The following is a 25,585-nucleotide window of genomic DNA, read 5'->3' as shown; positions in this document are numbered from 1 at the left end:
GAAATAAATATAAGCGCAGTAACCATCATTTTTATTTTATATTATTATCTATGCTCACTTTATATATAGCTTAATAGAAAGATGAGCCAATAGATGTTAAATACATCAGTTGGTCCACTGATCGGGAAATAAAATGAAAATGTTTTCGATAAAATGTTATGATAAGATAAACTAATATGATAGAATATGACATCAAAGCGGCGGAAGATATAAAAGACCATGTTCAGTTATCGATTCTTGTACACACATGTGGCTGTTTTCTCGTGTGAAAATTAATATCAATACTTCTATCCTTCAGTCCTAGTGTTCTCTAATATTACTTTTCTGAATGTTTCGTTTCACCAATGAAAGAAACAACTCAAAGACAAGGAATTTTAGGAATCAAGACACACATAACCCGGTTATGCTTTTAATCTTTTAAAATAGCTGGATGCAATTTTTATTATATATTAATATTGGAGTTATATATTTATCTGGAAATTTTAAAGATAAAACTTTTGCGTCGACTTTTTTTTTTCTTTTTTTGAAAAATTATGAAGCAATATAGAAAATTGGGAAAGAGGGTGGTAAAATTCCAGAAAAAGTAACTCTTTTTTTTTTTTTTTTGAATGAAGATACCATTAAAAAAAACTTTATAGATACTTCTCTTTATAACATACTTCTCTGTTCAAATAATATGAACAACGTTGCATATTACTGTACATTCAGGGCAGATCCGAGAGTATCTGATGCCCCTAGGCAAAAAAAAATTTAGGCGCCCCTCTACATTGTCTCTCTATATATATTTTGTCATACTCACACAAGCACACATACACCTACACATATGGATATTTATAAAAATAATATCATTATGAACATTAAAAAAAATTATTAATCAAAACCAATACATTTGAGTGCATATGTAGTTATTCCTAATATCTGTACAGCAAGAAAATTATTACATCTTAAATACAAAAATTATGAAAAATTATATTAATCGCCCCTAGGCGATTGCCTAGGTTCACCTAATGATAAAACCGACCCTGCAGTGTAAAAATGTAGAGTGTACATTATGACTTCCAATAATGTAGACGAAATGTATAAAATGAAAAATACAGATTTGAAAATAGGAACAAACTGGTTTGTTCCTATTTTCAACTAATCCTTGGCACCAGAGGAGTCCAAATCCTTGGACTCCTCTGGTGCCAAGGATTAGTCCAATAGAGGCCTAATCAAGGGAAGGCACCTACTCTACAACTCTTCGTCTCCAACATTTACACTAACGCCATCTACTGCCTACCACTAGTATTTTTTGTCTGTAAATTGCATGTGTCCTGAAGACCGATTTGCCTGTATGCGGGAAGAAAAACCCGAGTTTCCGGGAGAAAAACCCTGCTATCTCCTAGATCTTCTTCTTATTTTTTTTTTAACTACGAAGCGTCTACTATTAAAACTTTTTTATAAATATATTCATGAAAAGGACTATAGAACCACTTAATAACTTCATATTGCGGTCGAGAGAGCGCGACATATATCCTTCATCAGGATATGAAGGGTTTCAATTGAAGATGAATTGGTCAGTTTCACATGCTGGTAAAAGCATTTTTTCATCACGAAAATTTCCCAATCACCACTCAACACAAAACAACGAAAAAATATCTGCAGATAGCCTTCGTAGCTAAGAACGGTGGCATTATGTCGTTCGGGTAGAAAAGACTTGCGTTCGATTCTCGTATGACGACAGAGATATGGGCTTTCAAACTAAAGGTGGGGTTAGCCAATCTCATACGGTGGTAGCGGCGCATTTTTCTCTCCTAGAAATTCTAATTTCTCATCTCACTTACCGGCAAATCACCAAAGAACACGCCATTAACAGAAAAAAGTACTATTATTAGACGATAGATGGCGTAGTAAAGAATGGAGGATAAACAGAGTAGACGAGATGTGCGGTATAGGGTGCCCTCTCTAGATTAGTTCTTGGAATCTCCTTAGAGGTATCAAGTAATAATAATATCCATCTACAGTATATCTTGCATCTTCTTGCTTTAATTTCCTCATTAGTTATTCAACAAATTACAGTACTGATGTTTAATATTAAATACTATATAACCATACTATTAAAGCATAGTCTTTCTAGTCTTTTAATTTTTTTTTCAAGAATAATCGCAGTTTTTACGTTACATTTAAAAGCCCTCCAGCGCTTTTCAGCGGAATTAAAAGAGAAAGAATTCAGAATAAGTATAGAAACGTATGATAAAAAGTGTCTCTAAATGTGATGAAACCGATACGTCGAATGCAAAGTGTACCCGGATGCCGTCCTACTTTTAAATTTTATATATAATTTTAAAAGAAGACTAGGTTCATCTATATTTGAAATTAAAAATACAGGATTTAATTTTAGTGTTTTACAAAGAAAAGAGAAACATTAAAAAACCATTGTGCTGTTACTTATTCCTTGGGTTGTCTTTCAGGTATGATTACTAGGATTTTTTTTTCTTTATATGTTTTGGTGAGGAACTGTCCAAGTATACTTCTCTTTCGTTGCTAGATAACTCAGCCATATGAAATGTTCCCTGCATTTTTAAAGTTTAGTATGCAGGAGAAATTCATATCAGTACACTGTCCACTACTTTGCCCCAAACACAGGTTGCTGGTGTATCAGATCGGGAATCAGGTGAAAAAGTTTAGAAAAGTGCTTCTAGTAGGTGACTAGAGCCGAACTTACATGGTCTTTCTTCATGAATAACTGGTAAAAACTGGTAATTGAATAACTGGAAAAATTCAGTGTTCTGCCCAACAGAAGAGCTAATAATGACGAGAAACTAATGGAAGATGATTCCAGTAGAAATATGGCAACTAAAATGACTAGACAATTGTAAAAAAAGATTACATTTGGAAATAATGAGACCAAACCACTCTTGACAACAATTAAACATAGAGTAGTTCTTGCCACACACACACACACACACATATATATGAAGAGGGTCCAAGGTGATTTCTTTTGACTCGACAATGCGGCGTTCTCGAGGAACACCAGAGAGACATTGCTCACAAGAGAACCAGAGCTACTGCCCTATCAGGCCATTTCCTGTTTTCAATAAACACGAACAACGAAAGCCGCCAACATGAAGTAAATTAGACAGCAACTTCAAACCTACACATTTGTCACGATGAGGTAGAACGCCGCATTGTCGAGTCAAAAGAAATCACCTTGGACCCTCTTCATATGAACAATAATCTCAGCTATAATTTGCCTGACTCTTTCAGCTCTACTATCAGATACTGGAGATCGCGTGGTTCCACACACGCGCACAAGTGTACAACAATAGAACTTTAACACGGACTATAGCTCAAGTTCATAATAACTATAATTTACAGTCGAATATTATAGCTTTATAATTGTATAGCTTTAGAGTGTCTCAATGTTTATTTCAGTGTCTTTTAATAGCTTTCTATGTTCTTAACGCCTGATGAAGTCAATCCCAACGAAACATGATGCGTTTTTAAATAAATCTCAATTTGTCATAATTCTCGGATTTTTAGTCAGTTTATATTAAAATGAATATATATATATATATATATATATATATATATATATATATATATATATATATATATATAATTATGGACTCGGTTGTTGTGATACATTTTTAAAAAATATAGATTTAATGACTTAAAAACCGAGGTAAATTATTGAGAATAGTGATCAGAGCTTATTCTACCTTTACCACGAGTTGCTTGGATTTGCACTACGTGCAGGGTCAGCTAGATTTGCAAAACTTGCATGTGCAAACTTGACTGACTTCTCTGTTTGCTTACTTGGGAAATGGAGTAAAAAACCAGGTTTATATTTAAAATAACTTGGTATCTTTAATATATATTATACCCAAGGTAAAATACTTTCTACATATATATATATATACCGAGTCTTTTTTTTTTTGTAAATAAAAATAAAATAAATCAGAATACTCTATCGAGTCATCACTGATAATGAATTCAAACCATCAATCAATCACGGCTTTCAGATGAGTGATTATGAGAGACAAATGCCGCCATCATGTGGCACTAAATCTAATTGTCATAATTATGTCTTAATAGCGGGGGTTCAACTATAGTTGAAATTTGGAGGTGCAGAGTAAACCTTTTTTTGAGGCAAACCTCACAAAAAAGATGTAAACATCACTTATCACTTACACAGAGTATACTACTATGTAAAATACTCAGTCACGTATGTCACCGCGTGCTCAATGCAACTATTTAAGAATGATGCTGGTAACTGTCAAGTGTTCATCAAAATAGGAAAAACAAAGGGTCTATCGGTGTTCGATAAAGGGCTTATAATGGGTGCCTGTCTGACTGGTGCCATGATTTTGAAAACAGCAGAGCTGAATGGTTTCTCGACAGGTGAGATATCCCAGGTGTTTAATCAGTGGAAAAATAACTCATGTTGCTTGTTTAAGATCAGGAACTGTAGTCCTGAGATAGTCCGTCAGAAATGAGATTTCCGTCGTCTGAGAAGGCTTGTATGCACAAACAGAACTTCGCATCCGCAGCAATTGACCAAAGCATTTAATGAAGGCTTGTATGCACAAACAGAACTTCGCATCTGCAGCAATTGACCAAAGCATTTAATGAAGGCTGTTCACGACCTATTACTGAATAAACTATGCACATGGAATTGAAGAGGATCAATATTGGCAGTCGCATGAGTATACAGAAACCACTGACTGCTGCGAAGAACTGAAAAGTTCCTCTACAGTGGTGTTAGGAAACATCGCGACTGGACACTGAAAAGTCATGGTACACACCTGGTTATGTACCAACGGTAGGCAGAGTTTGGCGGGAGCCCCATGAAGCAATGAACCCAACTTGCCTTGTAAATATAAACACAACTCAAGGTTCTGGATGTGGTCATGATGGGGGACATGTTGTGTTGGTATGGAACAAGTGTCCTGATATTGCTGGAAAGTTGGATGTCCTTCAAGGAATATCAGAACATTGTTGCCAACCAAGTTCATCCTGCAATATTTTTATCCAGCAAATGACGGTTGTTTCACGGACAAAAATGCTGTTCAGCTGTTCATCAAGCATGATGGCGACTTCCACCATATTCCCCGGCCACTCCAAAGCTCGGATCTGAACCCCATTGAGAATGTAGGACATGTTAGAAAAACAGATCAGGAGCAAAGTGCTATAGCGTCAAATCTGAGCCAGTTAAAGGACTGTCTAAGGAACCTCGTATGTTATAGCCATAATTGCAGTCGAACTTGCAGAATCTAAATCAAATGGCTTATTTGCTGTAATTCGGACTAAAGGAGACCCAACACACATTAAATAAAGGTTTCTAATTCAGTAGCCAGTCTGCGTATTAACAATGAAAAAAAGTACGTGATATATGCGCTATTTCAGAAATGAATTAGAGTAAGAAAGAAAGAAAAAATCTTGTTCCGAAGCAGATTTATACCTTTCATGCTTTTGGTTTCATGTACGAAATCTCTTATATTCACATTAGCACTTTAACCAAAATCCCAATGACACTGTTGAAATAAACAGCGAAATTATTCACATAATAAAAACGACTTTAGATGTAAAGTGTTATCCAAATAACATTCTTTCTTCGACTGTAAATTTCAGTGCAGTGGCTGGTGATGCAAATCTTAATGCAAAAGTATGAACATATCTTCATGAACCTATTTCAGAGATCGTACTTCGTTGACAAAAGCCCTTAAATCAATTTTCATTGCTTGCCATTAAAATAATTTTTAAATTTCATTTATTTCCTCCTCATCACCATCAAATTTTTAACATTGACCCTCAAGGGGTGTAAACAGAATAATCATGATAGCACTACATGAAAAAATTCCACTATTATTAATTTCCGACCAACAATTTTCCTCCAAATTAATCAGTCAAGATTCCAATATTATCAGATTTTATATTTCTGTCTTTTATAAAGCGCTTTTTACTGTATCAATCCATTTATATCTTGGTTGTTTCCCTGCCAAACTGGCAAAGAAGACTTGTTTTGTTAATTATTCCTCTCCCATTGTTTAAGTGACCATAAAATTTAAGATTGGCTCTACTAACACATTCCTCAATGCTCACAATGACAACCTATTTTCTAATATCCTCATTTTTAATGATAGGATATTATTTTAATATCCTCATTAATATATTTTAATACTGCCATTGATTCACTCCAATAATCTTCCTCAGCACTCTCACATCAGAGGTCTCCAGTCTTTGATCCTGTTTTATTTCTAACCCAGCTCTCAGATGCATAAGTTAAAATTGGAGTGAACACGTCTTGTATATAGCCAGTTTGTCATTTAACTAATTTCCTTCTTATTGCATATAAATTTATTCAGCTGGATTCTGCCATACCAGCTTTACTAATGTTGTCTATTTCCATATTTAATTTATACCATCCTCACTAACCATTGTTGCCTTAGTAGCTGAAATTTTTGGTTCACTTGTTCTATAGATTCTCCATTCAGATGCAGTTGATGTTTTCACTGTTTCTGCGTATTTTCATGGACTTTGTCTTCGTATTGCTCATTTTCATACCACATTTATTACAACAGTTATTCAGTTTAATCAAGGAATATTGCAGATTTGTACTGGATTTATTCAGAAGTATAACATCATCTGCATAAATTAAAGAGCTAAGATTAACATAGTCAATTTTGATATCAGATTTAATAGCACTTTTCTTCATAATGTCATCCATATAGATAATAAGAGTGGAGATAATATACCTCCTTATGGCACACCTAATTTTACATCAAACCATCTTCCTGTACCTCCTTCTAATCTAACTGCTGATTTACAGCTTAAATAGAGATTATATATTGCTTGATATGTCCCATTTACACAACGAACGTTTTGAAGGGCTCTCCTCTTGGCGATTGTCATATGCCTTTTCCAGATCAACAAGACTTAAATACAAATCCTTGTTATATTCGCAAGATTTAACTATGTCTTAAATTGAAAATCTGATCATAACCACTTCTATTTGGCCTGAATACAGCTTGTACTCACCAAGTTTCCCTTCCACGATTTTTCTTATCCATTTCTCAAGTATACTTGCATGTCTTACCAGGAACACTTAGTTGGCAAATAGCTCTGTAATTCTGAGATTGTTTTATTTCCCTTTTTTATGGATGGGTATTTTGAGAGCTTTCCTCCAATTATCTAGAATTCGACCCTCTGAATGCAGACAGAGTAAAACGTTTATACCTCCATATTTGAGCATTTCGAATTTCATCTATTCCAGCTTTCCACATTTCAGGTATTTGATGACTTTCACTACTTCATGTATAGATATATATTCCTTTTAGGAGTTTTCCACCCATCATGCTGACACTGCTTGTTTCATTTAGCAGTCCATCAAAGTAATTACTCCAGACATGAATGAGACCTCAATAAAGGTCGAAACCAGTCTGAGGAGGTCTTTTCCATAATGCATTGTATTAAAAAAAACCTACATGTCCGTAAGGATATGTGCTTTGCATTATGAGATACTAAGGCAAGTGATGCAAAGTTATTAGCCTTTGTATACGAATTGCCCAGTTACTTCATGCAAACTTTGCTTTGTTTGCATTAAACTAAGAATATAATTTCTTGGCACCTTTAATTTATATCTTAATCTACAGTTTTCATGTCACATTTATCATCTGATTCCTTTCAGAGTACTCTTTCTTCCCTTTATCAATGACTAGAATATTTTGCCACCTACCTGATATTTATTTTCAATGTTCATACCCAAGTGTTCCCATGACTTGTTTAGCTAGTTCTAGTGCTTTGCTTTCTTTCATCTCCCCCCTCCAAGAGCACAAGCTGACTTACTTGCCAGGAACTTTCGATATGCTTTCTTCTTTTCTTTCACTGCCTCTTGAACTTCCAAAGTCCACCATGGATTTGATTTTTCTATCCTTACAGAGAACCTCACCACGTTTCTCTGGCTGAATCAATGTTTTCTTCAGGATTTGTCATTGAATCTGAGTTTCAAAAGAATCTTTTTTCATCAATGATATGTATTTCCGTCTACAGTTCGCCTCTGAAAGATGCTCAACCTCGATTCGTTTTAAAACCTTCTTACTCATCTTTTCGATATGAAATTCAATTTTATCAAAAAAAAAAATTTTTTTTCAAGCGTTTTTTCTACCAGGTTCCAGAGTCAGTCGATCTCTGGCACAGGCAAGGTTTTTTTTCCTCCTGTAAACTCAAGAAAATCGACAGTAGAACCCACACTATTTCAGACATTAAATATATTGTGTTAGGGACCACGAGATGGCGGCACTTGTTGAGCCATCTCTTCACTGCATGACACTTAATTTGTGATGTCCTTGAGCTGGCTATCTCTAAATGAGTACCAGTGGAGATTGAATTGACCATTCAGTGTCCAAAAGTTAGGGCTAAAACGGCCTTGCTTACTCCCTATATGGGAAAAGGAGTCAGCTGATTTTTTTTCTAAACAGTTCATCTTCATGTTCATGAACAGCCATGTTTTAAGAGCCTGTATGGTTCATGGGAGTGGTATTGACTCCTCAGCACAAAATTGATATAAGAATGAGTGTCAAGAGTTCAATTCTAGTCGCCGACTAGAGGAACTTTTTCTAAGCCTTTTTTTTTTTTCGATGGGTTCCCAGGTAGTCAATCTTTGGCAGGAGCAAGTTTTTTTTTTTTTTTTTTTTTGGTCCTAAAAACTCGGGATTTTTGTCCCATAAACTCAAGAAAATTGACCACAGAACCCAGTTTTCAGACATTAAAAATGTTGTTAGGGTTAGGTACCACAAGATGCACTTTTTTCCAAATTTTCCTCACACTTCTGTCTGGTAATCATTTCCTACTCTGCTGTTTAGATTGCCAATTTGGTCGGCTAAATCCCAAGTTGCCAGCCCATCCTCGTTCATTCAGTATCCTGGTCAGTGCCTCACATTCCAAAGACTATGTTGAGGTCTCATTTATACAGCTTTGACCCTTAAGTGCCTCCCAGCAAATAAGTTAATATTATTTTCTTAACATTCTGTTGTCATCAATACCGTGAAAATAAATTAACATGTACTGCCAACACAAGCCTTTCCACGAATTTAACAAATATTTGAGCATATGCTATATAATTTCACATGTGCTGTATATATATATATATACATATAAAATGAAATACATAACATCTCATATTACAATTCCATATAGTTGAATTATGTGATGAAAGAGGACTAATATTTAAAGGCAACAACTGTGGCATAACAATCAACCAAAAATGAAACACTATAATAAAAAAGCACAAAATTTCCTAATGAAATTAACAATCATTTCCAGACATTGATGATGTACTGTTCATTTTGGTTCAATATAAAATATTTGTGCTATTTTATTAACATTTATTAGTGTTTATCATTTTTTTTTCTAGGTTGGAGGACTATAGTTTAATATAAGACCCTGATTTTTGTCACTGGATTGAGTTCATATTTATCACTTCTGAAGCCTATGTGAGCTTCCTGTACTTTTATAGGCAATGTATGTCATCTTAGTTTGTTGTCACAGCATCTGATAATCTTCACTTATGTGAGAAGAAAGGCCTGAATTATGTTTTCTTTTTTGATGAAATCCTTGTTATATTCTGCAATTTTTCAGATAGTAAAATATTGAGAAAATCATGTACCTTCACCTTCCAAGTGAAGGTTGCAAGCGCATGAGAGGTTGGTCAACTTATAGTATGTTAGTACCGTATACGGGAAATCAAACAGTCAACAATAGTTGGCCATGACTTAATTACTATTGATTAATATAGAGTTCTACAGTCAGATTTTTCTTAGTTGCAGGGTTAAACCTAAGTTTCTGGGAGAGGAAAAACTCTACATGGCTGTGCCAAAGACAAACTCAGGAACAGCTTGGAAGTAGAATGTAACTTATAACCAACTTTTTTCTGGCAATCTAGTATTACAGAAGAAAAAAGAACCAATGGGTGCCCTGACACATGTTCATAGCTTAGGTGAACATTTTGATTTGTCTGTCAGTCGATCAACTGCTTAGCAATAGGCATATAATATAATTTAAAGTGTTGACAAATCTTGTTAAAAGCATGAAAAGAAAAGCAGGAAATATATGGACCTAACATTCTCTTATGTATTGGAATTTATGAAATATATATGGCAAGACAATATTATTACATATTAATGCTAACTACTGTGTACTATACATTCAAAAAGGGCAAAAATTTCCATTTAAAATCATTTTATAAGTAAAATGGAAGATTTTACAGTGCATGATTTATACTGTACATGATTTTGGTAAAAAAAAATAACATCATTCATTATTCATGAGTTGTAGTTTCTTCTTCTTTTTCTTTTTTGGTTTTTGATCAAATGATTCATCAGCAGTTTCTTCAAAGCCCAGTGAACCAGTAGACGCTCCACTTGTAAAGGACTTGTCAAATGCATCCTCCTCCTCTTCCCCTTCCTGCTCTTCCGTAAGCTTTCTTTTCTTTTTCTTTCGTTTCTGTTCTTTAATCTCAAGAATACTAGCATTTTCTTCTGGAGTATTTTCAAGTTGACTACCATTCATTGAGAGCATTAATTTTTTCTTTCCTTTCTTGTTTTTAATTGGAGAAGATATATTTAAAGATAGTTCCTCTTCTGTCTGGTCAATTTCCACTTTCATTTTCTTCTTCTTGGATCCAGGAAGTGAATTCGGAGAAAATTCATTTTCAGTCTGACTACTGTTCAACGATTCAAAACTTTTATTTTTAAACTCATTCTTAATTTTAGGAACCATGTCTGAAAGCTTTTCATTGGACAAGCTTGTTTCCATTATTTCAGTTTTAATTTTTTTCTCTTTCTTGATAAGAGGAAATGAATTTGGTGAAGATACCTCTTCTGATGGTTCTATCTTCACTGCTGCTAACAATTTCTTCTTTTCTTTCTTTTCTTTTTTCTTCTTCTTTCTTATTATATTTGCCTGTACAACTTGAGCCTAAATTCGAAAAATTAAAAAAAAAATAAATAATATATATATATATATATTAAGACTATACAAGAAAGATGTATAAAAAAAATGAAGGTAGCATTTTTCAAAATTTTTAGGGATTTAAATAGTTATAGGAAATGAATTTCCCACATAAGTTGTATCAGGATAAGGAAGTGAAGATAAAAACAGAGCAAAAAGTCTGGTTTGTCTGGTGAACCAACAAGTAAGGTAAACTCTAAACCGCATTAGAAAGGATATTCACAACTTGATATGCTCATGCCACTGTTTAATTTCAAACACTCAAGAAGAATCTGGTTGAAGATATGTATATATCTCCATAAATAGCAAGTTCTGGAATTATATGTATATAGACAAAAGAAATCTGATAAGTGTTTATGCATTTTGTAAATGTATTCATATCTATTAATTAGAGGGGGTGGAGACGGGGAGGAACTGAATATATTACTTTTCTAGATACCAAATAATTACCATAAGCTTCATTCACATACTTTAAAGGATCAAGTTACTATCAAATAACCAAAGACAATTTAATATTTAAAATTTGCCACAGCTAAACTAGCAGTGGGCATGGATGTTTGTGATTGTCTGTGAAAATACTAGTGGTGGTAGATAGCATTGGTGTAGATGATGAAGATAGTTGCAAGTGGTGGAGATGGAGAGTTGTAGAGTAGATGCCCTTCCTTGATGAGTCTTTTGACCCCCTGGAGGCATTACATAATAATACATTATTGATTTTTGCAGTTACATTTCAAACATATTCAGATATTACTTTAATATTATTCTAAGGGTGTGTCCGAGCGGTTAGCCAAGTGGTTATGCGCTCTGCAACTGTATGCCTGGGAAAGGAGTGGCCTGCATTCGATTCTCCTCGCTGACGTGAGGAGCTAAGGATGTTTCTCAGACATAGCCAAGTTAGCCAGTCTTGGGCGTGGCCTGCAGAGTTTTTCTCCCCAGTTTATCTGGGGAGAAAAACTTTGCTTAATTGTGTTCTTAAGACCACAATTTGGCCTTAAAAAAAGGGTTGTGTTCTTAAGACTAGTTTGCCCGCAAAGCAGGCAAACTGGTCTTAAGAACACAACGCTTCACAGACAATTACACATGGTTGAGCATGGGGTAACGACCCCACCTTGTAGTGAGTTATGAAACCCAAACATGGAAGGCCAAGGCCTTACACTGGGCTATAGTGCCAAAGAAGAAGAAGAATTATTCTAAGGGCACTTTGTTAAAATTAATATACTTTTATGATCCAAAAAAGGAAGATTTTATGGTCTAGTACAACCAAATTAAAGGAAGCAAGCATATATGGTAAGTTTAGATAACAATTTATATCAAAGATCAAAACAATTAAGACCTGTATAAAAAACTAATGTAAATCATATATCACAACTCAGTTGATAAAGGCCTCTAATAACTACATCTAAAAAAAAACAGGGCAGAGATGACTAACCAGATATCATTCCATATATAAAAATTGTACAGTGAATACGCTGCATGTTTCAAATGTCTTGGTTAGAAATATAAGCTCAGATATCAACAGCACAGCACTCACTGCAGAAATCATGAAAAAAAAAATAAATAAAATAAAACTGAATGTAAGATTTAAAATAACACACACACACACACACACACACACACACACACACACACACACACACACACACACACACACACACACACACAAAGGACTATGACAAAAATCAAAGGCTGATCAAATCAGACAGACTAAACAAATCACTAATTTAACACTTACCAGGAAACCAGTTATAAAATGTGTGGACTTCAGAACTGGGGATTTCAAACTCAATCTAATAATGGCTGTGTTCCCTTTCTTTTCAGATGCCTACAGGTGCACCCATAATTTTTCACTTGAAAATTTCAGTGATACTCATAATATAGAGAGAATGTGTCTAAAAAATTAAGATTTTAGGGATAATGAAGATGGTAATACAGAGAGAAACAATAGAAAATTACAAAAAATTCAAACTACAGTTTGAATTTTTTATAATTTCAAAGCAAAGCAGGCAAAAAGCAATACCATGCTTCTACTGCATTTCAGCTTTATTCTTTGGAGAAAAAAACTGGTTTTGTTTAGTTAAGCTATACAATAAATGAAAGAAATAATATCTGAAGTTAAAACAAGGAAAGAAAAAATGATATTATAATCTAGATGGCTACTGAAAATAGACCGTTTACCTCTTCCACTGCCGTCTTCATTACATCAATATTTTTTCTTGGAATTTCACCATTTTCATAAAATTTTAATCTTTCTTCAACTTGTTCTTTTAACTTTTCACCAAAAACTGAAGTTGGAATTTCTGCAATTAAAATTAACAGTTAAGAAACAGGTATCTAAATGAAACTAATACAACTTTATTCTCAGGTGGATCTAATGATATAAAGTTAAACATTATCTTGCTGTATTCAACTTAATTGAAGAATGACCGCTTTCACACTAATTTAGTGTAAAATTAAGTCATTCGCATATCATATAATACTAATAAACAACGTAAAAGAAATGAATTAATGCTCTGCACAAAGAACTCAATTTCTTTTTGTAGACAATTCTTGATATATTGTGCCTCTGCTAAATACCATTATCAGTTCTTAGGTTTTATCTACTAATCATGTATTGTTCTAAGTCTATTATGGCCAAGTGAATATTCCTTTTCGAGGGATAGAGTTAACTAGGAGACACTTGCTGTTTCTGTCTAAAATTGGCTAACTTATTCTCATATTCACTGTTATGTCAGGCTAAATGACCGATCGCAGTCAAGTAACTTAGATTCTCAGAAACTAGTTTACCACTTATGAGAGGGAGGTTAATCTGATTACACTGGCTGCTGTATATACAAATTACATGTGTAAATTGCCTTAGTCATGCCTAAAAAAACACCTTATCTCACTTGAGAGAATCTGAAACAGGGATCCTTTCTCTGTCTGGTGAGGGAATTATTGCCACATTAAAAGCATACCTATTGCTGGATGGAAAGGTGTTCTTTTAAGGTGGTGGTGAGTAATGTGTGCAGCAACAACAATAAAGATGATGGATACATTTTTAAAGTTAAGAAAAAACACTGATAACAGTCAAAGCAAAGAAGGCCAAGTATCACCGTCTGATAATTGAGAAACTTAACTGCTGGAGATTCTTCTGAACAACCATAATCGTAATAGTAAGTGTCACTGGAAAAGTTAATTTGCTAGGTTATTACTGTCCAACACTGAGAGCACATTATACATGAACTGAGTATATGCAAAATGTGCTCTTGGTGTTGAACAAAAATGAACATGCAAGTCTGAAAGGAAAACCTGACTACTAGTGAAATATCAAAACTCACATTTTTATCATCTATCATGTCTTGTGATGAGTCTTGAATTAGACAGTATGACCCAGAATTGAAACAGTAGTGAAGTGATTTTTAAACAAAAAAATTCACCTACACTGAAAAAATTTTGCACAGTATTCTGATCTGGAAATAAAGTTTCATGACTTTAGAAGCATGATTTTTTTTTGGGGTAGTATTCTTCAAATATCCCTTACATACAAATAAGTGAAAAGTTTATTGATTTAGTTGCAGGGGGAAGGAAACAGAAGTTTCTTGACGGATATTGATTTACTTATTTTGAAAGCAGGCTTTCAGAATGAGAAAGAATTCCAGCACAACAAATATTCATTGGCTACAAAGGACTTCCATTCTTATTTCTTTTCTAGAAAAATATACATTTTACTACACGGAAGACAAATATCTAAAGTAGAACTCAAAAAAACATTTCTCTTCAGTATAAAGATTTCTTATTAAGAGTTTAAAATATCTTCATACGCATTCTTACACCTAACAATGATATATTTCTCTATATAGCCGCTGGGTCATTAATACAAAAAAGTAAAAAAAGTGGGCTGCAATTTTTAAATCAGGACAATAAAAAAAATTCTAAAAAGCCTTCCTTTTAAATGGTTCAAGTTAACAATGCTAAATACAAAGCTTATGGAAAGCACATTTTATATTTAAACTTAAATGTGATCTTTCCAAATATATGCACCCTCTTTTTTTTTGTGTGAATCCCAACTTACAACAAAAATTGTAAACTTATGGTAATTACTATCATAGATGAGCATGGGTTAAATAACCCAGAAATCCTGTTCTAGCCCACTTCAGGTCCAATAAGCAAAACAGACTCGCACTAGGTAATGAAATTCAGCTACTACACAAAGACAAAAATTCATGCCACAGTGGGATTTAAACTCAAAGCTTGTTGGTGATTTCATTATATTAATTGAACAATTTTTTTCTTTTCTTTTATAGTAATATTTCTCACTGAATTATTGCCAATAAAAATTATTTCCATTATACTTACCACTAAAGCAGTCTATTCGTGATGCAATGGAGCACTTGTTTGCTAAATACCTGGATATTCGACCCTTGTTTTTAGCACCTGCTCGTCCAATAAATGTAGAGTGAAATATCAAACCATATTTTGGTGTATTTCCTCTTGTTTTTAAAGCTCTAGAAGAAAAAAAAAATATATTTATTGAACATGTTTGAAATATTTTCTGTATATGGTAACTTATGATAATCAGAAACAGTGAAGTTACTTGAGACAAAGAACAGTAACACAAAAATGATTATTTTGCAAGTATATTAAGCAAATACACAATAGGTACCTAAACAGGGCTTTTTCTGCACCTAAGATTTGTACAGTAGAAGCTGGATATTTGGCTAAATTAGTAAGACTACCAGCATGAGAAATGAGACGTGCACCAACCTGTAAAAAAGTAATGCATTCATTTTATTGTATTTCAATGACATAAGAATTGTAGTCAGAATAAATAAATACATGAATAATTTAAATATATATATATATATATATATATATATATATATATATATATTATTTATAATGATCATTAATTTCATCTATATTAACTAATAATTTATTCATCTATAAGGAGACTGAAGCAATTAGCCATAAATACTATCAACATTATACTTACCACTGAAGCAGTCTATTCATGATGCAATAACAGTTGCTCTGCATTTAACATTTTTACAAGAAGCTGAATAAGGTATTTCAGCAAGTCTCATACAGTTAAGTTAACATTTGGATTTTTTTTTATCCTTTGTTATTCCAATATGTGAACTCGTTTTTCTTCAAGAGGGAAGAACATTTGATAACATTTAGAAGTGGTAACAACAGCTCACAAATTGACTACATTTTGACTAGAAGAAAACATCTTAAGGTTGTGACAAATTGTAAAGTAATTCCAACAGATCAAGTAGCACAACAACACCGACTGCTGTGCACAGACTTTAAAATAAGATCGAAGATAAGAACTTCTGGTTGCCATGGGATGAAGACAATTAAGTGGTTTCGCTTAAAAGAGGAGAGTATGAGGAATTGTTTTAGGGAGAGAGTGTTAGAGAAGATTTCGGATGGACTGGAAAGTGTACAAGATTGGTGGAAACATAATTCAAAAGTAATCCTGAGCTGTGCAATCGAGGTGCTTGGTGAGACATCTGGAAAGATTAGAGAGTAGAAGGAGGGTTGGTGGTGGAATAATGATGTACAAGTGGCAGTGACAGCTAAGAGGAAGGCAGAAGTGGGATGAGTCAAGAGTGGAAGAGGACAGAGAGGTGTACAAAGAGAGAAAGCAAGAAGCCAAGAGAGTTGTGGCACAGACGAAGGCCATGGCATATCAAGATCTGTATGATCAATTAGAAACAAAGGAAGGACAGAGAAAAATTTACCAACTAGTGAAATGTAGAAATAAAGCAGCTAAGGACATCTTACATGTGAGGCAGATCAAAGATGCTGAAGGAAGAGTATTATGGAGGGATGTGGACATAAGAAACAGATGGAAAATATACTTTGAGGGACTTTTGAATGAGGAAAATGCAAGGACTCACAGAGGAGATGGTGCAGAACATCAGTAGAATGGAAGTGACGGAGGCCATGAAGAGGATGAGGAATGGAAAAGCGGTGGGCCCCCGACAGAATTCCAGTGGAGGCATGGAAGGCACTGGGGGAAGAGGGAATTGACCTGCTGTGGGACCTGTTCATGAAAGTTTTCTAACAGGAAAATATACCCGAGGAATGGAGGGAGAGTACTCTTGTTCCCATCTACAAGGGTAAAGGGGATGCACAAGACTGTAAAAATTAGAGGAATAAAGTTGATGTCCCACACAATGAAGATCCTAGAAAGGGTTCTTGATGGTAGATTGAGGGAGGAGGTGGAGATTGCAAAGGAACAATTTGGCTTCATGCCTGGTAGATCAACAACAGATGCTATCTTTGGGTTATGACAGATGATGGAAAAATATCGAGAGAAACAAAGGGAGCTGCATCTGGTATTTATTGATCTGGAGAAAGCATATGATAGAGTGCCAAGTCAAGAAGTCTGGAGGTGTCTGAGGGAGAAGAAGGTGCCGGAGAAATATGTCAGGTTGGTGCGGGAAATGTACAGAAATGTGAAGACAAGTGTTCGGACCTGTTTGGGACAGACAGAAAGTTTTCAAGTAACAGTTGGCTTGCATCAAGGGTCAGCATTAAGTCCGTTTCTGTTTAATATTGTGATGGAGGTGGTAACAGAGGAGGTGAGAGAAGATGCACCTTGGACAATGTTGTATGCAGATGACATCTTGCTGTGTATAGATTCAAGAGAAGAAGCGGAAACTAAACTGGAAAGATGGAGAAAAGTACTGGAAGAGAGAGGTATGAGACTGAGAAGAAGTAAGACAGAGTATATGTGTTGTGCAGTGGGCGGTGGCCAGGAGACAGATCTGGAGCTGGAAGGAAATGTCATCAGGAAGGTGAGAGACTTTAGATATTTAGGTTCAACAGTGGAAGAAGATGGAGGAGCTGAGAAGGAAGTGGGATGCAGGATACAAGCGGGTTGGAGGAACTGGAGGGAGATGGCTGGAGTGTTATGCGGTAAGAGGGTGCCGATCAATCTGAAAGGCAAAATTTATAGGACAGTAGTGAGGCCAGCTATGACATATGCTATAGAAACTGTGGCCCTGAGGAAAAATAACAGCAGGATGGAAGTAGCAGAGATGAGAATGCTTAGGTGGATGTGCGGTGTGACCAGAAAGGATCATCTGAGAAATGACTATGACAGGGGAACAGTGAAAGTTACGAACTTAGGAGCAAAAATATAGGAGGCAAGGTTGAGATGGTTTGGTCAGTCATGTGATGAGGAGGGAGGACGAATATGTGGGAAGAAGGGTCATGCAGATGGATGTGCAAGGAAGGTGGAAGCATGGGCGGCCAAAGAAGAGATGGAGGGAGCTGGTAGAAGAGGACTTGAAGATGAAGAACTTGGATGTGGTGACAGCCCAAGACAGGAAGGTGTGGAGGAGACTCATAACAAACAGTGACCCCACTTAAGTGGGAGAAGCTGTAGAAGAAGAAGAAGAAGTTATTCCAATATGGTTCTACTAAATAATCTAGTATGACAGTGACATTTACAGATGCTTGCAATCACACTAAGGAATGAGTTTTTACAATTTGCTTTTCATGTTAAACATTCAGTTGAAGCCAACTATAACAAAACTAACTACAGAATAATAAAATGGAAAAACAACTACTATAATGAATACTTTATAACAAATTTTTCCTTTCCCCAGTAGAGTGAAAACAAAAATCAATCCATTATAATGAATTAGTTCTTTACTCTGATTCTTGCTGCTGACATAAGGAACAACTATGAAATACAATTATTTCAATTGAAGGTAAGTAATTCAGTCACATAAGCTATCGGCTGGCCTGGCTGGCCGATGGTTAGCATATCCGCTCTCCAGCCAAAAGGCTGCAGGTTTGAATCCTGCTATGGGCATTGATGTTTGTGATGAAAATAGTAGTGGTGGTGACAGACCAGATGGCAGATGGCGTTGGTGTAGTTGCAGTTGGTGAACTGAGTGGAGACAGAGTTGTAGAGTAGGTACCCTCCCTCGATGAGTTTGGACTCCCTGGAGGTGTCACATAATAATACAGAGATGGCAGGGTTCTACTCCTGGATAGTACTGGTCTTTGATCTTATGAACAGGCAAACTGGCCTGAAAGTAAAATTTAGTCAAGAACAATAGCATGAACACTTTAAAATTAGTTTTAGAGACCAAGGATTTTTCTTTTTAGGAAGCACATTTAGAGACTTTTGAAATTTTGATGAAATAAAATATCAGAATACTGAATGGGATGGTTTCACCTGTTTGCAAATGAACATTTATGACACTGTAGTGTCATAAATGTTTTAATTTCCAAACACATTGGAAATTAAAAATATTTACAGACGTGCTAGACTCAGAAACCATGAACTATATTTTCATTCATCTGGTAATAAATTATTGAAACAATACATGAATTCTTAAGAATGAGATCAAAGGTACTTTTAAAACTAAGCTATCTTGAAAGTTACTATCTTGGGCCACTATGGGCAAGTGATGTGCAATATACAGCCTCTCCAAGTCAAGTCAACGCTGTCTTCTTGCAATATGGCCTGTTTTATTAAAGGAGCTCTGGTAACAGCAAGTATTTCTGCTGCAAGGGAGGATACCTTCCTAGATGGTAGATGACTTCCATTACCTGGTGAAATGCCACTAACTTGCTTATTGTAGAAAGTTATTTCACCTGGTAATAAATTAAATTAAAAATGTCACGAAATTATATTCTTATTTAATCTTTTATCCAAGTGTAGGCAAACAAAGTTTACATGTGAAGTACCTTCATGACCAGGCTACTTGTATATCTCATATAATGCAAGCCACAGTTCCTTGCATTATGACATATTGAAATAATGTGAAGTCATTAGCTTCTATATAAAAGCAGTCTAGTCATGAAGATAATCCACATGCAAACTCTGTTTGCTTACACTGGGATAAAGGATTAAACAGGAATATACTTTCTTGGTATTTTTAATTTACCTTGCTTATTGGAGACCTGAAGTAGTTGTCACCATGTTCGGTTCCTAAAGTAAGGGTTCCAGGTCCCCATTCCCAGCCTTCTACATGCAGTGTGAGTGAGTGATACTAATTGAGATCCAATTCTTCCTCCCACCTTCGAGGGTACAGTAGTAAGGCAGTTCCATAGGCTGGCTGCAAGCTAGCGTGTAGGGAGCTGTGGAGGCTACATTATAGTGTGGCAACTAGATGGGCAACATATTCACTCTACATATTGAAGAGTTTTTCTCACACTGCATGTTGCTCTTCTCTTCACCTTTTGACATTAAATATGAAACTAAGCAAATAAGTATAGTATCTCTGCAGTTGAACTAAAAAATAAATCTCTCACCAAAATTCCACTAAAAAAATTATCAAAAATCTAAAAAAAAAAAATTTTTTTTTCATATTCACTTTCCCAACATCTGTGGTATCAATAACGTAAATGACATGCATACATACCCTTCAGCCACACAAACCTGATGTTCTGTTTCTGTTATGATTCCTTCCATCATAAGACAGATACTTCTGCCTTTATGCATTCTGATATTCCTTGTCAAAAGATGTCTAACCTAGAATCCCACCTTTTTGATAAGGATCATAAGGATTAATTCCCCCCCCCCATGTTTCATGTGCTGACAGATAAACTTTGCTATATACGTGTGCATATACTCTGCATGCACATCCTGTTATTATATGATAGGTAATAAATCAATCTGTCATTTATTTAGATACAACCACAATATTTAAGTCTCATAAAAGTTGTTGAAGGTTAATAATATATTAATGTTGTAGTAGGTGATAATCATATGCCGCTGCTTCTTTTTTTCCCTCTCACCCTTCTTATCTTTCTTTTTTATTTTTTTAAATTAATAAATTTTCAACATCATAGGTTCACAAACATTCAGGCTACAGTGGAATTTCAACTCCCTCAGAGTATATTAGTAGTAAACTATATTAGCAAGCTTAAAAGAAAGCCATTAAGCAACTGAAGCTGTAATGAAACAATGCAGCTACACTTGATACAGTAATCATCGTAACAAATACGAAAAAAGTATCAACCAAACCACATAGCCTTAACAATATTCTAAAAGAAAATTATACAAAGGAAATTATCCACTTGATCAAACAGTATGGAGACTAGTTGGGTTGAGGGATGGTGTAGCCACACTCGAACCGACACATGCTGTGGGCTTGAATCCCACTGTAGGCATGGATGCTTGTGACAAACTTTAGGTCACAGATGAACTGCAATTGCTGGTTAGATCATTAGTATCTTTACTGGAAACAAAGTGGCTTGAAAACATTCCATGTTTGGCTTCCAGATTACCTAACCCTTAATTCAACCACTTAGCAACCACGTCCAATTAGACTAATTGGAGATGGTTTCTATAGTATTATCTACCATTAATTTATATATATAAAAAAGAAATCAATTGTGTATTTATATAGAAAAGATATAAATCAGCAATAAATTAAATTTCTTACCGTTTCTCCAATAAGTGTAGCTAAGTTAGGAGCAACAGCTCCCATTTTTGATTTCAAATATTCCATTAATTGCTTTCTGTACTCAGCTAAAGCAATAACACGTGAAGCAAATGTTTCTATGTTGATAAGATCAATAGTAGAAATATCCATTCCTGAAAAAAATAAATAAATAAATAAGAATAAAGTAACAATATTTTTTCCCCCCCATCAATGCTGGAATATCCCAGGGCCAAGCTTTCAACAACACTCTCCCTTATTTATATCAATGACTTCCTTTTATAACATCAAATCCTATGTATAGCTTTGCTGATGAAGTCATTCAAACTTAAAGATTTTCTAAAACCAGCAACATAAAAACTGATCCTCATTATTCTCAAGCAGAGAGGTAAGGAAAATTCCCACCCCTCCAACTTATTTTGTATAACATTCTGATCTCCTGTTAAGATCAGATTTCTCTTGTTGTGTCAACGTTCACATCTAGCTTATCCTGATATAAACGTATCCTTCTATGTTAAAATTAACATGTACTGCCAACACCTAACCTTCTATAGCCTCCAAAAAACTCTGTATTCTTTTTAATTCAAAACACTACACTTAATCCCTGCACAATTAGCACTTTATACTTCCCAAGGAGTAACATGGGAATCTTCCCAGAAATAATACATTGTTTTATTTTACAAAATATTCAAAAAAACTCCCTGAAAAGGGAGTTTTTTTGAATATTTTGTAAAAAAAAAATAAATAAATAAGAATAAAGTAACAATATATTTTTTTCCCATCAATGCTGGAGTATCCCAGGCTTATCTATTAAGCAGAAATCTGCTTAATAGATAAGCCTCTCTTAAATACTCCCTCCAATCATTTTGACTGTTTATGCACTTTATTTACAAATATTTTAACGTTAGATACCAAACAAAGGCTTATAGTCCTGATATTGAATATGCAAGTCGATATTCAACTACTCCACAAAAAGGAGTTAAATGTTTGATGACAGCAAACTACTGACCTATTGCTCTCTTATGCAATTGAGAAGGTAATCAACAATCGACTTCCTTACCCAAGGAACTGGTAGCTAATCAGTGACCACTAGCATGGATTCTGGTGCTCAAGGTCAACAGCAGTTGACCTTGAGCAGCAGAATTTTTTATGGTTAGTCTTATATCCTTTGTAACTTGGATGGCAAGTATTCAACTGCCTCTTCGCTCACAGAGTAATGGCAGAACGTATTCTCTGTACAGATTCTTTAATAATGCAGATATTCCTCCAGGTTCTGTTAAATCACCCATCCTCTTTCTCAAATTTCAAATACCAACCAATTTTGTTGATAACACTTTACATTCCTCCTACTCATATGTTAAACCTTTAAGTACCCAAACAACTCAAGCTTTAAGACTAGTTCTTCTCTCACCTTTGAAAATACTAAGCTCAATAGTCAAGAATGAATCTCACTATTGATAGTAATCTCTAGCCTTTCTTGGCAAATAAAACACTACTTTGCTATCATGTTTGTAACATGATGCACATGTTACAAACTGACAGATTAAAGAATACGATCCAGTTCCCTTATCACAGTGGTAAAACAATGCAAGTGCATGTGATCATAAGTTATCATCCTTGATAACTATATGTAGGCTTAAGTCAGGCAGCAATGAAAAAAATAAATGAGGTTAAGAAATATGAGCTTATATTAAAAATAAATGAATGCTAGTAAGCTGCTAGCCTGGTTGGCCAAATGGTTAGGGTATCTGCTCGTCAACCAACAGGTTACAGTTCAAATCCTGCCAGAGGTATGATGGATGTTTGTGTTGAGGTGGGGGATGTATTTCATTATCCAGTGTGAGACCACCATGCTGTTTATTGGAAGCCTGAAGTAGCTTGAAAAAAGTCCTATGTTTGATCTCTAGAGCATGGATTCTGGACTATTAAAAAAAAAAAAAAAATATATATATATATATATATTTAAAAAATAAACCTTAGTTCATTCACAGCACTGATGTAATGTAGGCTTACCTATAAGAAATGAAAATAAACTTGGGTTCCTGTTTTCAACACAAACTATGCCTATATACATAATTAGCATTACATAACTTCAATTCAATACATAACTAACAAGTGTATAATAATTAAGTATCACAAATTAAGGAACTGGAGGAGATAAGAACATTCCAGATATCTTACCCATTGAGGAACGTGCAGAATCAATTATTCCTTTAGCAGTATCATTGCTCATCACTAACTCTTCCAATGGTTCCAACATTTCTTCATTAAGTTCTTTTCTGTTCTTGACAAATTTTGCTACTTTGGCATATGTATAATTATCAGAAACTAATTTGATGAGCTCAGGAAAATGATATGAATACCACTCCCTATGTATAAAAAAAAAAGATAGCCTTGTTAATGAACAGGTGCAAAGCTATAGATATATTCAAAGGTAAAAAGAACAGAAGAGCAATCAGATAAAATTGAGTGTGTGCGTGTGTGCAATTTAATAAGAGTTTGTTCGGGAAATGATGGTATTAGGAAAATGGCAGCCAAGACTTCCTCATTCAGTGACTTTAGCATGAGGGATAGAATATAGAATATTGCATTTTCATGGAGTATAGAGGGAATAGAATAAGAGGTGGGGCATTACTGATCATGGCTGAAGAAATGCAACCGATAAAATTAGAAGTTAAAGAGGATCTTAGGGTAGATAGTTCATTTCATGCTATTTAGTATGAGATGGGGGGGAGGAAGATATGGATGCCATGCATCCTTCTGTCCTTCAATTACTTCAATCCTCTGTCCAATTACTTGTTCTCTCTTATTCTATATAACAGAGAACAAGTATCACCTTACCCAACCCACTACCCATATACGGTACTAATAGGTTGATCAACCAACCTCTCATGTATACATCCAACATAAAATAAAATAAAATAAAATAATAAATTTATTCAGTTGACTTCCTACCATACCAGCTACGTTGATTCTGTTGTCTATTTCCATATTTAATATACCATCTTGGTCGATTGGTAGAGCCTCTGCTACTAATTGCTCACTCAAAAAGTTAAGCAAGTTTGAGCACAGTTAGTAGTTGGAAGGGTTTTTTTTTTTGTTCGATGCTATTGGCACACTCTCCCTCGATGAGTCTTTGGACTCCCTGGAGGTGTCAAATAATAATAATAATAATCTTCACCAAAAATCACATCTAAGTAGCTGAAATGTTTTACTTGTTCTACAGGTTCTCTATTCACAAAGCAGTTGATATTTTCAATGCTTCTGCCTATTTTCATCGTCTTTGTCTTGTTATTGCTGACCTTCATACCAAATCTATTATAAAAGTTATTCAATTTAGTAAGGGGATATTGCAACTTTTACTGGATTTATTTAGAAGTACAACATCATCTGCATAAAGCAAAGAGCTGACATTAACATCTCCAATTTTGATATCATGTTTAATACCACTTTCCTTCATAACGTGATCCATATAGATAATGAATAACAGAGGGGATAATGTACATCCTTGTCTCACACCAGATTTAACATTAAACCATCTTCCTGTACTTCAATTCTAACTGCTGACTTACAACTCAAATAAAGACTTGCATGATATAATGCCCCATTGACACCATATAACTGCAGCGTATTGAATAGCTTCTCTCTTGGCACCTTGTCATATGCCTTTTCCAAATCGACAAAACTTAAATACAGATCTTTGTTATATTCCCACAATTTCTCAACTTTTTGTCATAAAGTGAAAATCTGATTCTGAAAGCTTCTATTTGGCCAGAATTCTGCTTGTTTTTTACCAAGCTTCCCTTCCACAATCCTCCTCGAGTATACTGGCATAAATCGTACCAGGAAAACTCAGTAGGGAAATACCTCTGTTATTCTCATTCAGTTTTATTTCCCTTTTTCTATATGGGTACTATGAGAGCTCTATTCCAATCATCTGGAATTCGATCCTCTGTCCAAACCTTCTGAACTATGTAGTGCAGATGCTGAAAAAATTTTATACCTCCATACTTGAGCACCTCTGGTCTAATATCATCTACTCTAGCTGCCTTTCCATATTTCAGGCTTTTTCTGGATTTATTTAGAAAGATGTCAATACTTAAAGTATTGACATGTATTGCTGACTGCATGCGTGTTGAGTGTTTTCTTCACCACTGTGCTGTCAGTGATTGTTTCATTTAGCAATTTTTCGAAGTAAA

The 25,585-nt window shown here is 34.8% G+C and overlaps 1 protein-coding gene across 1 annotated transcript in view; it reads right to left on the bottom strand.

The window, feature by feature from the left end:
- Positions 1 to 10,201: 10,201 nt before the first annotated feature.
- The window catches only part of Nop56 (Nop56 ribonucleoprotein), a 60,346-nt gene continuing 44,962 nt past the window's right edge, over positions 10,202 to 25,585 (bottom strand). Inside the window, exons 5-10 of the mRNA XM_090391092.1 lie at positions 23,568 to 23,751; positions 21,390 to 21,541; positions 15,632 to 15,732; positions 15,325 to 15,473; positions 13,165 to 13,286; positions 10,202 to 10,956 (exon numbers count right to left, since the gene is read on the bottom strand). Coding sequence (XP_090247218.1) covers positions 10,291 to 10,956; positions 13,165 to 13,286; positions 15,325 to 15,473; positions 15,632 to 15,732; positions 21,390 to 21,541; positions 23,568 to 23,751 — 1,374 coding nt within the window. The 3' untranslated portion in view covers positions 10,202 to 10,290. The remainder of the gene's footprint in view (positions 10,957 to 13,164; positions 13,287 to 15,324; positions 15,474 to 15,631; positions 15,733 to 21,389; positions 21,542 to 23,567; positions 23,752 to 25,585) is intronic.

The sequence above is a fragment of the Typopeltis vanoorti genome, chromosome 4, assembly GCF_054136105.1.
Source record: "Typopeltis vanoorti isolate ZY-2024b chromosome 4, IOZ_Tvanoo_1.0, whole genome shotgun sequence".
Classification (NCBI taxonomy): domain Eukaryota; kingdom Metazoa; phylum Arthropoda; class Arachnida; order Uropygi; family Thelyphonidae; genus Typopeltis; species Typopeltis vanoorti.
Note: the sequence above shows the minus strand (reverse complement) of the source record. Positions and strands in the feature narration are given on the sequence as shown.